This window comes from Camelus ferus, chromosome X (genome assembly GCF_009834535.1).
Source record: "Camelus ferus isolate YT-003-E chromosome X, BCGSAC_Cfer_1.0, whole genome shotgun sequence".
Classification (NCBI taxonomy): domain Eukaryota; kingdom Metazoa; phylum Chordata; class Mammalia; order Artiodactyla; family Camelidae; genus Camelus; species Camelus ferus.
In genome coordinates this window covers 50,410,318-50,424,666 of record NC_045732.1, presented here as the reverse complement: position 1 = coordinate 50,424,666, position 14,349 = coordinate 50,410,318, and the positions used below count along the sequence as shown (strand labels likewise).

General features: G+C 32.9%; 1 protein-coding gene across 10 annotated transcripts in view; it reads left to right on the top strand.

The window, feature by feature from the left end:
- ATRX (ATRX chromatin remodeler) overlaps positions 1 to 14,349 on the top strand; it is a 229,103-nt gene that overhangs the window by 74,729 nt on the left and 140,025 nt on the right. For 7 of the 10 annotated variants that reach the window (XM_032475538.1, XM_032475532.1, XM_032475534.1 and 4 more), the window contains 4 exons: positions 3,429 to 3,538; positions 5,187 to 5,254; positions 5,550 to 8,635; positions 12,709 to 12,781. In XM_032475538.1, coding sequence (XP_032331429.1) covers positions 3,429 to 3,538; positions 5,187 to 5,254; positions 5,550 to 8,635; positions 12,709 to 12,781 — 3,337 coding nt within the window. The remainder of the gene's footprint in view (positions 1 to 3,428; positions 3,539 to 5,186; positions 5,255 to 5,549; positions 8,636 to 12,708; positions 12,782 to 14,349) is intronic. The other 3 variants (XM_032475539.1, XM_032475533.1, XM_032475536.1) reach the window with 2 other exon arrangements.

Genomic DNA, 14,349 nt, shown 5'->3' with positions numbered 1-14,349 from the left:
TGAAGTATGTGTCCCACTTATTTGTGTGTGATTTTAAAATAGTGCCTATATGTATTTTTGGGGCAGATTAACAGAGCCAGAATCCATGACTATAAAAGGAATGAATCTCTAAAAGATAGACTGTGACACTGAATTTCTAAATAGAAGTATAATGGAAGCGTATCTGTTTAATATTTATCATGTTAATTTTGAAATTATAGCATAGTTCTATCAGTGAAATTTTGTGTAGATTTTAATTTCAGTGCTATATGATATCTTGATGGTACTAGTAAAATATATTTGTATTCATTATATAGATACACACACATATATGAATATATGTATATATATCAGTTTTCAGATTCAATAATTCATTAGGTTGTTGGAGAAAAATCAAGGAACTATTGTTTAGCCTTTTGTCCACAAGGGGGTGTTCTACCCTTTTCAAGCATTAGGAAGATTTATTGAGAATCAAATTTATGGTAGGGAGACTGCCATTGCATCAACAGAGCTCACCAAAGCGAAGTGGTATTCTTAAAATAAGAGAATCAGTAAGTAGAAGATGATGATAAGGACCAGTAGTAAGATCTTCTGATTATACGTTCTCTAGAGAAGACAGATAACTAAATGTACTGCATTGTGTCAAAATTAATATCTAATTGGTGTCTTTTGGGGGAGGGACTCTGGAGCAGTCAGTGTCTGAAATGTGGATAAGGGCTAAAAGGGAGAATAAAAAAGGGCTACAGTTATTGGGGAGGGTATTTCCAGTGCCATTTTGCTCTGCTGCTGGTATTTGGTCTGAGCTGATAATGTTTCTGGAACATTTTATTGAGTGTTCTGTGTAATAATGTTTATATCATGCTTAAGGGAATATGTATGCTTATAGCCATATAATAGCACTTAGTCTTTCATGTTAATTTCTGTCTTAATGATTTGCTACATCTTTTAAGTTGTTAGAAATCACACAGGAAATTTAATCATGTTTACCTATATACAATGTATGAATAAACTAGTGATCTGAGGTACTGAATTGCTAGTTAATATTCAAACTTCCTAGGAAAGTTAGTTCTAAAATTGAAGTCTAATTTAGGAAACTGTCAAGAAGGTAAACTTGATGCATAAAATAATCTTACACTGATCTGAAACAAAGTAAAACACAAAGCTATAGCTATAGTGACTATTTCAAGAACCTTTGTTTTTTAAATACTATAGCCTATTTTGAATCCTTTCCTTAGTTTAATTGTTAGGAAACATATTTTATACCTAATTTTTCTATACGGCACAGTAATTTTGTTCTCTCTTTAAAACTGATAGAATGTATTGAGCTCAGAAATGAAAGTGCGTCTTTTCCATTTACGTACTGTATGTATTATAATCATTAAGATATTTCATAACTAAAAATAAAAATTTAAAACATACACATAGAGAAACAAGTACATACAGTAAAATAACATTTCAGCATTTTACAATATTTGCTTCAGGTCTCATTTAAATAAAATATTGGTTTAGTCCTACTCTCATCCATTTCTCCTTCCTTCCAAACCTCAGGTTATGATTATCCTCAAGCTTGTATGCATGTGTGTATGTTGTTTCCATGCATGTTTTAATATTTTTCTATATATTTATTCATAAAACATGTATTTTTCATTTAAAAATATACAAAATAGTATCCTGTATATATCCTTTTGCAACATTTCTTATTCAACATTGTTTTTGAAATGTATTCATATAAGTAAAAGTGCATCTAATTTTTATTTTTTATTGCTTTATAGAATTCAGTTGTATGAGTAAACCACTATTTCCCAAACGTGAAGTTATTTTCAATTTCCTGTTTTCAAATTTTTCTACTTTGCTAATTAGTGCTGCAATGAATATCCTTTATATGATTCCTTGTGCACATATGGGAGAAATTCTCCAAAGAGTCACCTAATTTTGTTTAATTCTTGAGCAATATATGTGCAAAAGCACATAGAAGATGCTTAATAAATATTATCTAACATTGGATGAACATTCAAACTCTAGCTTTTATTTATCTTGTTAGTGTATCTGAATGCAATCATTATTTGAAATGAAAAAGCACACTGTATATTTGTTTATGTTAAAACAAATACAGAATATATGAATACTCAAGATCAAGCAGTAATACAGGATAATATGATTTAAAATAAAATATTAGCAGCTTTTATAGTAAGTCTTCAAATGCTTTATATTTTCTGGAGAAGTATGGTAGTGCCCTTATACCTTGCTTAAACTTTTTTAACTCTTGCAAAAAAAAAAATTGTGATAGTGATTTGGTCCATGGTGCTTTGGACTGTAAAACTAAGAAAAACACAAAATAGAAAATTAAAAGGTGAGAAATGTGTGGGTTGTTTTGTCTTTTATTTAGAGATAGATACAGGTTATTTTCCTCTCTTTTTTTAAGTCATCTCCCCTTTTTTTGTTTTTTGTTTTGGTGAATGCAGGCATTTTCACTGGCCTCTTTTGAATCATAATCTCCATCTTAGTTGGATCAAGGTTTTGATTGCACATCAGAGTCACCTGTAAAACTTAAAAAAAAAGTTTCCAGGAGATTCCCATTCAGTGGTTTAGGGGTGGGAATGACTGTCCCTGTTTTTAAAAAGATTCTTTGGATGATTCTGATGTTCAGCTCAGATTGTGAAGCACTGTGCAGAACTAGGGACAAGAATGAGGCAGGAGAGGTTCCTTATTCTTGTGTAGGCTATTTTGAATCCCGTTTTTCTGCAGATACTGCAGAATGGGACTCTGTTAAAACCCAGCCATTTTGAGGTTGTGCTGCCAAGATAGATATACCTGCAAGTCTTAATTTGTCCTTTGTTGGAAATAGTAGACAGTGCTGATACAGATTAGACAGTGGAATAGACATAGAAAGAAAGAAAGGTTAATGGGGGATTGTGAGTAGTATTGAAATAAATCTTAGGAAGGAAACTGGTAATATAAAGTTTGCAGGTTTTTACATGCTATTGAAAGGATCTGTGCAGACAATTCCATTTCAAGAATAAAAACTTTACAGCATACCTAACTTAAGTGCAGGGTTACAAAAAGAATCTGTTTCATATATTTCACTTGCTTCCCCATTATTCAAGAACTGATACTAAATTTATTTGCAAAGCAGTAGCAAAATGGAAAAAGAGCTCTTGGCCCTTATTTTTAGAACTTCTTTTATGGAATCTCTTCATGCTATATCAAGTTGTGAGAAATACGGTTTGCATCTGTAAAAAGGAGCAAGTTAGCTCTGGAATTTGCCAAGGTTGTCATGTTTTTAGTAAGTCCATAAAATTATTAACCTTTTTACTTGCGTCCAGAATGTCATTTTCCTAAGAATTATGAGGTATTTGATTTCCAATACAAATGTTGGAAAACGCTGACTAAAGTATGTATCTTTCTGTATGTGTGTATATGTGTGAATAATGGTCACTCCTTTCTCCTAGAAGATGGGCTTCATGGGATTGTGAGCTGCACAGCTTGTGGACAACAAGTCAATCATTTTCAAAAAGATTCCATTTATAGACATCCTTCACTGCAAGTACTTATTTGTAAGGTATGTAATGACCTGTTGATAATTAATTCCACAAATGTTTGAATGCTTAACATGTGTCAGACTTTTGATGCACAGTGATGAGGAAATAGTCTCTGCTCTTGCAATATATATATTGTATACACTTATATTGTAGTAAGAAAGACAGACATGAAAAGCCTAAAAAGTGCTATGATAGGGGAGATACTGTATACTATTGAACACACAAGAAGCCTTTGTAATTTGGATTTGGGTATGGATGGCTTTATAATGCAGATGATATAGGCTGTTATCTGAAATATAAATAGGAATTAGCTTGGTGAGGTGGGATTGGTTCAGCATATTCTAGGCCAAGTAGTATTCAAAGGCTGGTAGGTGATGGAGAGTATGATGTGTTGGAAAATTGCACATACATGTATATGTGTGTACATATATACTTTGTAACCTTCCCTCTTATGTACCCTAGTTACCCAAATCTAAACTCTCCATGTGGAGCAAGGTTTTCACATAATTTGGAGATAATAGAATTAAAAATGTTTGATATGTGTTGAAGATACTTTTAGCAGTCTGTGTACACTTTTCACATTTGATCTTAGTTAAAAGGCCAAGAAGCGATTTATGTACACTTTTTTATTAGTAATACCTTGGAGTTAATTTTAAATATCTATAATATCAAGGTTATAGTTTCCCCAACTCATGTAACTGCTAAGATTAATCCTGTGTTAGTTTGTTTCCCAATAGAATGCCTTTTTGAAACACAGGCAGACCAAACTTTCCTTAGAGTTCCAGTGCTAGATCTTACATGAATTTTTGATAGATGTAGACCTACTTAAATGTACTAAATTTACTTCCTCTTTTAGTAATTTGTGTCCTTTCTTTCCTTGAATTCATTTCAGGCAGGAGCCTATCTATGGTAGATGTTGTAGCCTCTAGTTTTAAATTGTGACAGTCTAATTTTAATATTGCTGTATTTGTAACATGCATTCCCTTTCTCTTATATATGTGATTTTTTTTCAAGGGCCAGTCTGTTGACCCTAGCCCTTTTAAGTAATCAGTAATTTTCATCAGTGGGCATGGAACCTTCCCCTTTCTCCAGTTCCAGTGAAAAGGAATTTAAAGTCAGTCAGACTTGGATTTGAATACCAGCTTTGCCTCTCGAAAATTGTATGACTTTAGGAGATTTATTTGCATATTTATGAACCTAAGCCTTGTCTCTCAAATTGGGCAGCAATACATCGTACCTTGCATAGTAGGAATTTGAGATTTAATGTGGGTTAATTAGGATAACGTTGCTCAGCTGCATACATAGTAGCTGTTTATATATGATAACTATTAAATTTATTAATTAGCAACAACATCTGGTACATTTTTATGTAGAGCTTTAGTATCTCATCATATGAAATCAGAAATTTGCTTTACCAAAATCTTAAACTTTTATATAAGGAACCGTGGTGCTTGATGATATGGAATTCTGTTTCAAGGAATTTCTTGAGCTATTTCTGTGTCTGGAAACTACAAATATGGATAGCACAGTGTTTCTGCTTCGTCTAAAACTCACACTCATACATACACATTCCCTTTATGTTTTTAATGACTTAAAAAATAACGTTTCTATCCTTTACGAATGTTATCAATTTTCAATGAATTCCTCCTTTCCCTTTTCTTTTAATAGAATTGCTTTAAATATTACATGAGTGATGATATTAGCCGTGACTCAGATGGAATGGATGAACAATGTAGGTAGGTAATAAATTAAAATTAACTAAAATTCAATGTTGTCTGCCTTCAGAGGGGAAATTCTTACAGTCTGTTATCGGATGCATTTTTGTACTATCATCATTGATGTCTTTAATGGAAGGTTGTTTTCCACAGAGGCTTTGGTTTATGTCTTAATTTTCCAATAAAGAATATGCAGATGACCTAAATTACTTTATTGTTAAAATTGCTGGTGGGAAAATTTAACTTGCTTTGATAATGAAAAGATTTAAAATGAATTTGAGTTGGGAGTAATATTTTAATCTTTAAATAATTTCAGATGGTGTGCAGAAGGTGGAAACTTGATTTGTTGTGATTTTTGCCATAATGCCTTCTGCAAGAAATGCATTCTACGCAACCTTGGTCGAAAGGAGCTGTCTACAATAATGGATGAAAACAACCAATGGTATTGCTACATTTGTCACCCGGAGCCTTTGTTGGACTTGGTCACGGCATGTAACAGTGTATTTGAAAATTTAGAACAGTTGTTGCAACAAAATAAGAAGAAGATAAAAGTTGACAATGAAAAGAGTAATAAAGTATATGACCATACACCCAAATTTTCTCCAAAGAAAAATAGTTCAAACTGTAATGGAGAAGAAAAGAAGTTAGATGATTCATGTGCTGGTTCTGTAACCTACTCTTATTCAGCACTAATTGTGCCGAAGGAGATGATTAAGAAGGCAAAAAAACTGATTGAGACCACAGCCAACATGAACTCCAGTTATGTTAAGTTTCTGAAGCAAGCAACGGATAATTCAGAAATCAGTTTGTCTACGAAGTTACGTCAGCTTAAGGCTTTTAAATCTGTGTTGGCTGATATCAAGAAAGCTCATCTTGCATTAGAAGAAGATTTGAATTCAGAGATTCGAGCTTTGGATGCTGTAAACAAAGAGAAAAATACCAAAGAGCATAAAGTCATAGATGCTAAGTCTGAAACAAAAGTACGAAAAGGAGAAAAACTCTGTGCTTTGGAAAGGAAGGATATTTCAAAATCAGAAGCTAAACTGTCAAGAAAGCAGGTAGATAGTGAGCATATGGATCAGAGTGTTCCAGTAGAGGAACAAAGAGCAAATAAAAGTACCAGTGGTGAACATAAGAAATCTGATAAAAAAGAAGAACCTCAGTATGAACCTACTAACACTTCTGAAGACTTAGATATGGACATTGTATCTGTTCCTTCCTCAGTTCCAGAAGACATTTTTGAGAATCTTGAGACTGCTATGGAAGTTCAAAGTTCAGCTGACTATCAGGGAGATGGCAACAGTGGAACTGAGCAAGAACTGGAGGGTTCTTCTATAAAATTAAATATTGCTTCAAAAGACAGCAGAGGAGGTATTAAATCAAAAACAACAGCTAAAGTAACAAAAGAATTATATGTTAAACTCACCCCTGTTTCCCTTTCTAATTCCCCAGTTAAAGGTGCTGATTGTCAGGAAGTTCCACAAGATAAAGATGGCTATAAAAGTTCTGGTCTGAACCCCAAGCCAGAGAACTGTGGACTTGGACAGGAAAAGAATGATAATGGGCATTTGGTTGAAAGTGAAGTTCCACTACTTTCAGAAGAATCTGATCTTCGAAGATCTCCACGTGTAAAGACTACACCCTTGAGGCGACAGACAGAAACCAACCCTGCAACATCTAATTCAGATGAAGAAAATAATGAAACGGTTAAGGAGAAACAAAAACTATCAGTTCCAATGAGAAAAAAGGATAAGCGGAATTCTTCTGACAATGCTGTAGATAATCCTAAACCTAATAAATTGCCTAAATCTAAGCAGTCAGAGATCATGGATCAAAATTCAGATTCTGATGAAGTGCTAGCAATCCTCAAAGAGGTATCCAGGATGAGTCACAGTTCTTCTTCAGATACTGATATTAATGAAACTCATACAAATCATGAGAAGACTTTGTATGATGTAAACACTCAAACAGGAAAAGATGATAAAGGAAAAAGGAAACGAAAAAGTTCTACTTCTGGCTCAGATTTTGATATTAAAAAAGGCAAATCAGCTAAAAGGTCTACAATTTCTAAAAAGAAACGACAAAATCAGTCTGAATCTTCTAATTATGACTCAGAGTTAGAAAAAGAGATAAAGAGCATGAGTAAAATTGGGGCTGCCAGAACAACCAAAAGAAGAGTTCCAAATAAAGAAGATTATGATTCATCCGAAGATGAAAAACATAGCAAAAAAGGAATAGATAATCAAGAACAGAAAAGTTTGAGGACTACACAAGAAGGGTCATCTGATGATGCTGACAGGAAACAAGAGAGAGAGAATTTCTCTTCAGCAGAAGGCATAGTTGATAAAGACAAGACCGTCATGGAATTGAGAGATCGACTCTCTAAGAAGCAGCAGCCAAGTATTTCCTCTGATGGTGCTGATAAACTTTCTTCTGGGAAAGAGGAGAGTTTTAATTCTCCAGAAGACAAAAAGGTTGCTGAAACTAAAGAAAAGAGTAAGCATCTGAAAACGAAAACGTATAAGAAAGTACAGGGTGGCTTATCTGATGTTGCTGAGAAGTTCCCAAAGAAAGAACAGAGTGATGAATCCTCTGAAGATGATAAAAAGCAGAGCAAAAAGGGAACTGAAGAAAAAGAAAAGAAAACTGTAGACTTGAAGAGAAAAGTAATTAAGATGGAACAGCAATATGAATCATCATCTGATGGTACTGACAAATTACCTGAAGGAGAAGAAATTTGTCATTTTCCTAAAGGCATAAAACCAAATAAGAATGACACAACTGATGGGGAAAAGAAAAGTAAAAAAATAAAAGATAAAACTTCTAAAAAGAAGGATGAATTATCCAATAATGCTGAGAAGTTACCAGGGAAAAGAGATAGTTGTGATTCTTCAGAAGATAAGAAGGGTAACAATGGAACATCCAGTAGACAGAAGAAAAGGTGCAACTTGCCTGAAAAGAGTTCAAGGAAGAGACAAGATTGTTCATCATCTGATGCTGAGAAATATTCCATGAAAGAAGATGGTTGTGATTCTTCTGATAAGAGACTGAAAAGAATTGAATTGAGGGAAAGAAGAAATTTAAATTTCAAGAGAAATACCAAGGAAGTACAAAGTGGCTCATCGTCTTCTGATGTTGAGGAAAGTTCTGAAGATAATAAAAAGCTGAAGAAACAAAGAGCTTCAGCTAAAAAGAAGGCAGGCAGTATCAAGGAGAAAATGAGAAACTCCCTAAGAACAAGCACTAAAAGGAAGCAAGCTGACATTACTTCCTCATCTTCTTCTGATTTAGGAGATGATGATCAGAATTCTGTAGGTGAGGGGAGCAGTGATGAGCAGAAAATTAAGCCTGTGACTGAAAATTTAGTGCTGTCTTCACATACTGGATTTTGCCAATCTTCAGGTAGGTGAAAATAAATAGAAAATATAATTTGTACATTTCCCCTCTTGAATCACTACCTTGTTTAATTTTCCCTGAAGTCAGTCAAATGCAAGGTTACTATTTAGGTAAAGACATTTAAAAATTCTTTAGAGATTTAGAGACTAGAGGTTCTTTCTCCATTTATTTTTATGTCATCATTAGGAGGTATTTCAAACATTGTTAGTATCCTTATCAGGTATACCAAGTTTGTTGGTTAGATTTCTTTTTCAGTGTTCAGTGCTTTTCTTTGGAATAATTGAAAGTAACTTATAAAGGAATCAGAGTGGTGCTAATAGTTCAGTAGATATTTATTCATGTAGTAGAGATGAGTGCTTGACAGTGGTATAATATGTGTGAAAGTTTTAAACATGAAAGTTTGCCATGCATCTGACTTTTAAAATTGGGCAGATTATTTTTGTGTCCCATGAAATCCTCTGAAGAATTTAAATTTACTTCATTGAAACCCTTTGCTGAGGCTCATTAGTTTTTTTTTTTTTGTAATGATATGAACAGATTTTTTATCTTTAACACTAAGAAGATAGAGGAAGAAAGAAATCCAAAAACTAGATAGATTTCCACATCGTGATGAAATAGATAAGGTTTGGGTCAACCAGTTAGTGATAACCCCTCCCCCAAAAGAATTTAAAAATAATTATTATTGCAGTTCTTTTAAAAACCCAGTTGTATGATGTACATTTGTCACTCATATTGTCTTTTTTCTTTGTCAGTAAAACCTGTCAGTTAACCAGGGACACTTAAATTTAGTTTAAAATTTTTATAAAGTAGATTTCACTTATAACTGTGTTCCCAGCAAAAGCAGAATGTTTAAAATTTTCCTTTCATTCCTTTTGTTGGGATTTTCCTCTTACCCAAATTGAATTTTAGTGAAAATAACTTGAATCTTGGGTTTTTTTTTTTTATTGAGTTATAGTCAGTTTACAGTGTTGTGTCAGTTTCTTGAATCTTGGTTTTTAATAAAACTTTAAATCCCTTTTATGGAGCCCAAATGAGTTGGTTTGAAAACCAAATGTGATATGCATTGTATACTCAGTTTAATGCTCTGTTACATTAGATGCCAGTGGAGTTCTGCTCATATGGCTGTTGTAACTACAGATCCACACCACAGTCCCTGATATTCTTGAGGCCTAACGTGTTTCAAAATTTTCAGCTGTTTTGTTTTTAGGAAGATAATATAGAGTAGTTGCTATATATTATATGATAGCCCCAATAGATCCTGAGACAGCAGCCCCCTAATCAAACACACTAATATTTCTGCAGCAAAACATGAACATTTACACTTAAGAGGAATAAACAGTTCAGATCAGATTTTGCTGTCAAATCAACTTAGGCACCACCTTACAAAACTTTAAATTTTGAGAGCTTTTTGGATTTTTGAATTGTGTATGAGATTGTGGACTTATATTCAAAACATTCCAGTAGTTACTTGGATATAAAATCAATGTTTTAGTTATCAGGTTAGTTGGAAAAACTTATTAAGGATTAAAGTATGAGAATAATAAGTTGTAATTAGTTACATGGAGTATTCTCGTCAGCAAATTCTAGGCTATTGAACTAATCAAATTTTGGAAAACTGGTTTCCATGATTAAACAGCTTCTCTAGTGAAATGAACATGTTTTATTTCAAATACTAAGTTTCTTTTCTCAAAATTTCACTTGATTTAACATATATGAGGGTTTCTATGATATACTTTTCATGTTTGGAGCTATTAATACGTAGTATAATAAGTAATATATATTCATTAGATCTTAGTAAGAGATGGCAACATATGACAAATACTCAGAAGGTTCAGTTCCCTTTTCTCATATTTATATCCAAAGAAACCTTGAGAATTCAGCACTTCAGATGCCAGTCTCTCAGCTATTTGGTGGAACAAACCTTGTTTAGATTTTCTTCACCCTGGATATTTCTTGAGACTGATTACTTCAAGATGGAAAAAAATATAAATTTGTTAGAGAATTAACACATCTAAAAATTGGACTTGTCAATAGAAATACTTAGGCGGAAAAGAATATGCAGGGCATTGAAAATAAGCATATGTAAAAGCACTGTTTTTCAAGATAAGTTTAGTTGCGAGCCAATGATAAGTGGCATTCCTTAAGAATTTGCTTGCATGTGTATATAAGCATGCTAAATATATTTATTCTCCTAATATGTCCAACTTAATTTAGGTGACAGTTTGTATGAGCTCTTAGCCTCCCCTGCCCCCGTGAATTTAGAGGATTCCAATTTATTCAGCAATAGTTGGCTACCTTATTACAGATTACGTTTTCCTAGAAGTTGGGGCTTGGGAATGGCATGACCAACCAAGATGAAGAACATGGTCCTAGGGGACTGTAGTCCAGTGAGAAAGATAGACACAGATAAATAATTATTTTTAAAGAAAAACAATACCAGAAGAAAAGTAGGAAACTAAAATGGGACTGTGTGATAAATTGCAAGTGAGCCATTTAATCTGAATATTGGAAAAAGACTTAAAAAAGCAGGTAGCATTTGAACTAGACTTTGAAGGATGGGTCAGATTTTCAAAGGTGTGGTAAAGGGGAACAACAGTAATATCACTAGGAACATTTCATTTCAAGATTGGTCTGTTTGAATAAGGTATATACTGTGAGTTTGCTAAGGTATTGTGAGATTTATTTTTGTCTTTCTATATTTAGCATATTTTTATCCTGAACTTGTAGGTGTCTGTGTTTGCCTTTCTATATTTAGCATATTTCTTTCTATCCTGAATTTGTAGGTGTCTGTGATTTTTTTCTCCAACATTTCCCCCCTATATTTTAGTATGAAAAAATGTTAAATATACAGTAAAATTTCTGCTGTTAACATTGTACTATATTTACTTTATCACATGCCTATCTATATATCCTATCTATCCATCAGTGTACCTTTTTCTTTGCCCTTTTAACTGTATTTTGAAATAATTGCAAATTCACAGGAAGTTGATTTAAAAAATTGTACAGGAATGTCTTAAATGCCGTTCATTCACTTCCCCCCAATGGTAACATCTTGTATGATTATAGTATAATGTCAGAACCAGGAAACTGAAGATTTATTCAGATTTCACCAGTTTTACATGCACTCCTTCATTTGTGTGTGTGTGTGTGTGTGTGTGTGTGTGTGTGTGTGTTTGTTTGTGTGAAAGTATAGTTCTGTGCAATCTTGTATCACATGTAGCCTTGTATAGCCATCACCACAACCAAGATATTGAACTGTTTCATTACTGCAAGGTTCCTTTGCGGTACACTCCATTGTATATCCCCATTCTTAACCTCTGGCAACTGTTAATTTGATTTTCGTCTCTAGTTTTGTTATTTTGAGATGGAATCATGACATATGTAACCTTTTGAAATTGTGTTTTTTCATTCAGTTTCATGCTCTTAAAATCTTTGATGCATTTGAAAGTAAATGGTAAACATCAGCATAATTCTGATTACTTCAGCATATATAGTATTAACTAGAGGACAGTGTTTAAGTTTATTTTTGAGGCAACATTTACATACAGCAAAATGTACAAATCTTAATCTCTTTAGGTTTTTAATCAAAGGATAGAAATGTTGCTTTTTTATAAGGAATTAAGTTTTACTGTACTTGAATATATCTCTGAGTGATTCTACTCATGAATACCATACGAATTCAAGCATATTTTGAAATTACTTGGTACTACTTAGTATTAATAGCAAATTAGACATCTGTTAACTTTAAACTTAAAATGGATCACTATCAAGGTTATTTCAGTAAGAAACTTAGGCTAATATGATGGTGAATGGTAAAGATTTGTTACTGTGAAGGATGAGTTTTAAATCTGTTATGTTCTGGAAAGGAGCTTTGAAATATACAAGATCCAACTATTTGTTAATTTATTGCTGTCACTTCTTAATCCCCATTGTTCCTTATAAATTCCTTTTATTCATGTTTTGGATCCCAGAGAATCCACTAGTTGTTTTAAAGTTTTTGGCTTTCAGTTTTACTTTACATGGTTTTACTTATATAGATAATTTAAAGCTAATTTTAAGTACACTTTTGTTCCCTCAAGGAGATGAAGCCTTATCTAAATCAGTGCCTGTCACAGTGGATGATGACGACGATGACAATGATCCTGAGAATAGGTATGATTCCATCTGTAAGGACTTTAAAAAGATTATAACACACCCTAGGCGTGGGCACAAACAGCAGCAACGGAACCGCAAGCAGGTTGTAAAAACCAGGAGTGCCTGCCTTAGAAAGACTCAGTCACAGTCTTCCCGCAAGTTTGAAAGAAAGGCCAGAAAATGGGCTAAAACTCAAAAACCTTAAGAGAAAGTAAATAGAAATATTAACACACCTAGCATAGGGTGTGTTATAAATACAGTACTGTCAATTTTTGTTTCCATGTAAACTGTGATACTTTCTTGAGAATATTTTAATTTTGACAGATTATTTTATTGGTGAAAGGAAATCATATCTCAATAAATTGGTGACAGCAGACATCTCTTTCCTCAATATTTGATTATTGTTTTTTAATTGCCATCCAATGTGGTGGTCCTATTCATTAAAAGCTGTTCAAAATGAAAAAAAGGGGATTGCGCAGATATTTACGATTAAGAAATTGCTTTCACAATAAGTATCAATTTATGAAGTGTCTAGACTGATTTAGATTTTAATGATTTTTCGAATAAAGTAGAAGTGGACAGTATGATAATATTAACTTTAACAGTACTTAACAATAGGTTTAAATGAGAAAGTGTAGCCTGTACATTTGACCTAACTAAGGGATAGCTGAGAGAAGAAAAAATATACCCCCATATCCTAGCAATGAGGAATAGAGAAAACACAGCTATTAAAAGGTATAACTATAATGTTTTTACATATTTTTTAAACCCTTCCTGGACTATAGGATACCCCACACCAATGATCTTCAACAAAAGAACGGTGTTTTATAGTGGATAGAATTTTGGAGTATAATAATAGCTGTCTGTGTGATCTTGGGCAAGTGACTTAACTACTCTTTGCCAAAATTTTCTGATCTCTAAAATGAAAGGTTTGGATAAAATATTTTCTGATTAATTCTAGCACCAAAAATCTGATAGACTTGATGGTTTTACTACAGAGTACTATATTAACTATCCATTTATTTCTAATAGTAAGCTCTAATAATTAAGAAAACATGAAAGTAAACATGTAATTTTTGTGTTATAATTTTGTAAGGAATTAACTTTCGAGTTAGTAAATGCTGTGGGGTCAGCTGTTACTCTAGCTCTGTTTTAAAGACATTTTACTGATGCTGATAGGTTTTTTCTGTTTCAAAGATCAGGATTCTTCTGATTAACAGGAGAGCATTTTTATGAAGGTGAATGAACAATTTTGTTTTGCACTTTTGTATAGAGCTTAATTATGGATACAAAGACTCAGATGCTGCTTACCTACTTATTTTTTTATTAAAAAATATATCCAATTATTTTATGGGGTAGGAATGGGGTCCAGAACGTAATGGTGAAGGCATACATTTTATTCAACAGGGATTTTATATATAAGTATATGATCACAGTGAAAGCATTTAAAATTTTATTCTCTTTTAAAATGCTTTAATTCCTTTTCATTTGTTTATGCTACTATTTGTTTTCCTGTAAATCATAAGGCCTCAGATGTTATTGAAAGGCTAATAATGTTTAAAACATGCTATATCCTAATTTACTTA